This window comes from Gavia stellata, chromosome 34, assembly GCF_030936135.1.
Source record: "Gavia stellata isolate bGavSte3 chromosome 34, bGavSte3.hap2, whole genome shotgun sequence".
NCBI lineage: Eukaryota > Metazoa > Chordata > Aves > Gaviiformes > Gaviidae > Gavia > Gavia stellata.
The window spans coordinates 585753-588387 of record NC_082627.1 but is presented as its reverse complement, the minus strand read 5'-3'; the positions used below and the strand labels follow the sequence as shown (position 1 = coordinate 588387).

The 2635-nt window shown below is 53.0% G+C and overlaps 1 protein-coding gene across 1 annotated transcript; it reads left to right on the top strand.

The window, feature by feature from the left end:
- The first annotated feature begins 267 nt into the window (after positions 1–267).
- Positions 268–1269, top strand: LOC132320194 (olfactory receptor 14A16-like). The gene has a single exon (XM_059832464.1). It carries the CDS (start codon positions 268–270, stop codon positions 1267–1269), a length of 1002 nt encoding a protein of 333 aa, XP_059688447.1.
- Positions 1270–2635: the final 1366 nt, after the last annotated feature.

The following is a 2635-nucleotide window of genomic DNA, read 5'->3' as shown; positions in this document are numbered from 1 at the left end:
AAGCGGATTTAACCATAGACCCTGTGTTCCTATTTCCCTGTTGCTGTAGGGCAGCGCTGGCTCCCCCAGAGCCCACCGCAGAGTGCACTGCTGCCAGGGACACCCTCAGCCAGCACCAACCAGAGCTCACAAAAGGGACCTGCCAAACGTCTTCTTGATTAGGGACAGGTGATTTGGGGATTTCTATAAGAAATGGAATATATTTTGCTCAGAGAAAGCTGTCCTAACTCACTGATTGATTTTCCTCCATGAATAGGCTCCCACGCCATGAGGGACCAAAAGTCCAATGGAAGCTCCATGACTGAATTCCTCCTCCTAGCATTCTCAGACACACGGGAGCTGCAGCTCTTGCACTTCTGGCTCTTCCTGGGCATCTACCTGGCTGCCCTCCTGGGCAATGGGATCATCATCACCACCATCGCCTGCGACCACCACCTCCACACCCCCATGTACTTCTTCCTCCTCAACCTCTCCCTCCTTGACCTGGGCTCCATCTCCACCACTGTCCCTAAATCCATGGCCAATTCCCTGTGGGACACCAGGGCCATCTCCTATAAGGGATGTGCTGCTCAAATTTTTGCCTTTTTCTTTCTGATGTCAGCAGAGTACTCTCTCCTCACTGTCATGGCCTATGACCGCTACGTTGCCATCTGCAAACCCCTGCACTACGGGACCCTCCTGGGCAGCAGAGCTTGTGTCCACATGGCAGCAGCTGCCTGGGGCAGTGGGTTTCTCTATGCTGTGCTGCACACAGCCAATACATTTTCTCTACCGTTCTGCCTGGGTAGTGCTGTGGACCAGTTCTTTTGTGAACTTCCCCAGATCCTCAAGCTCTCCTGCTCAGAATCCTACCTCAGGGAAGTTGGGCTTCTTATATTAAGTTCTTTTTTAGTTTTTGGCTGTTTTGTTTTCATGGTGCTCTCCTATGTGCAGATCTTCAGGGTGGTGCTGAGGATCCCCTCTCAGCAGGGGCGTCAAAAAGCTTTTTCCACCTGCCTCCCTCACCTGGCTGTGGTCTCCCTGTTTGTCAGCACGGGCATCTTTGCCTATGTGAAGCCCCCCTCCTTCTCCTCCCCATCCCTGGACCTGGTGCTGGCAGTTTTGTACTCAGTGGTGCCTCCAGCAGTGAACCCCCTCATCTACAGCATGAGGAACAAGGAAATCATAGAAGCCCGGCAGAAACTATTTGAATACGCTCGACTTCAGATTAATAAGGAGCCCATTATCCCACTAGGGCTCCCACTGTATCTTAGGAAAAGCCAGGTCTAACTTTTCTTCATATGTGTCTTTATTTTTACTTTGTGGTTGTTTTTTTTTTTTTTATTTTGCATTTGATTTTTGTTTTTTACCTGTGATGTTATTATTCTTGGCCTTCTACTTGTTTTTTCTTGACTCAAATACTGCATGTACATGTGGATCCAGGCTCTCTCTTTAGATAAGCTCAATAAAGGAAGCAGTAGAAAATTATTTGTCACAGTTCCTATCTCCCACATCTCCTCTGGAGCTGGGAGAGCAGCCCCAGTGTGCAGGAGGGGTTCAGGAGGCGAATGCCCAGCTGCCCCATGGAGGAGCAGCCCCCGTGGCCATTGGGGCTGCCCCTCGCTGCCTCGGTGGGCACTCCCTCTCTGCTGCCTGTGATTCGGGGCTGCTGCTTCCCTGGAGCCATGGCCACGGCCAACAGCGGAACACGGCCTTTCCAGTGCTGGTCTCTCCTCACTTCCACACTGTCCTGCTGTGTCCTTGCCTTTGTGTCACCCTGAAGGTCTCCTGTAACTTGTGACAGTCCTTTTGTCTCTACAGGGCCATCCCTGTGGCTGAAGGCACGGGTGGGCCATGGGAACCATTGTGTCAGAGCTGGCCTCTCTTCTAGCACCACCATAACCAAAAGGGCTCCTGAGGACAGGGCCAGAAGGCTGGCCAGCCCTTCCAAATCTGGTGTCAGGAATAGACCCAAGAAGCTGCTCTCTCAAAAGGACTTTAGCTCTTCTGGGTTCTTGATGGATTCTGAGGGACAAGCTCAGAGTGCCAGGGGGATCTGTTTGTGACCAAGGGCTGGATGAAGACCTCCCTTCTTGGTTGCACATGTCAACTCAGACAGCCATGGGTCTTTGACTTATCTGCCAGGCACTGTCCCACCTGCAGTGGGGCTGATAGCAGATGCCATCCTGGAGAGGAATCGGGAGCTGCCAGGAGAAGTCAGGGCATCTCCAGGGACAGTGTGTGAGTGTGGGTGGGCAGTGAGTGGCACCTCATAGAATGAGTGACAATTCAAGGAGGAGTCTCGCAGAGGAAATGTGAACCTGAGGAGACCATAGGTTGACAAGGGCTCTGCAATGCCAGGAGAGGCTGTGAGGAGCCAGAAGGCAAAAGGATGTGCGACTAGACAGTGATTCTTCACACTCTGATGGAAAGCCTGTGGGCTGGATCTAGTGCAGCCCTCCCCTGCCCTTAGTGCCATTGGAGACGCCCCATTGTCCTACCAAGCACTGTCCTTGGCTACTGAGATGACAGGGAAGATGGAAAGGGGCTCAGAAGCAGTGACCTCCTCCGGCTGGGTCTGCTTCCCACCCTGAGCAGCATGGCCAGTGCACGGTCACCCCATGGCCCCAGGGCACCACAGCCCCCTCACTCTGCA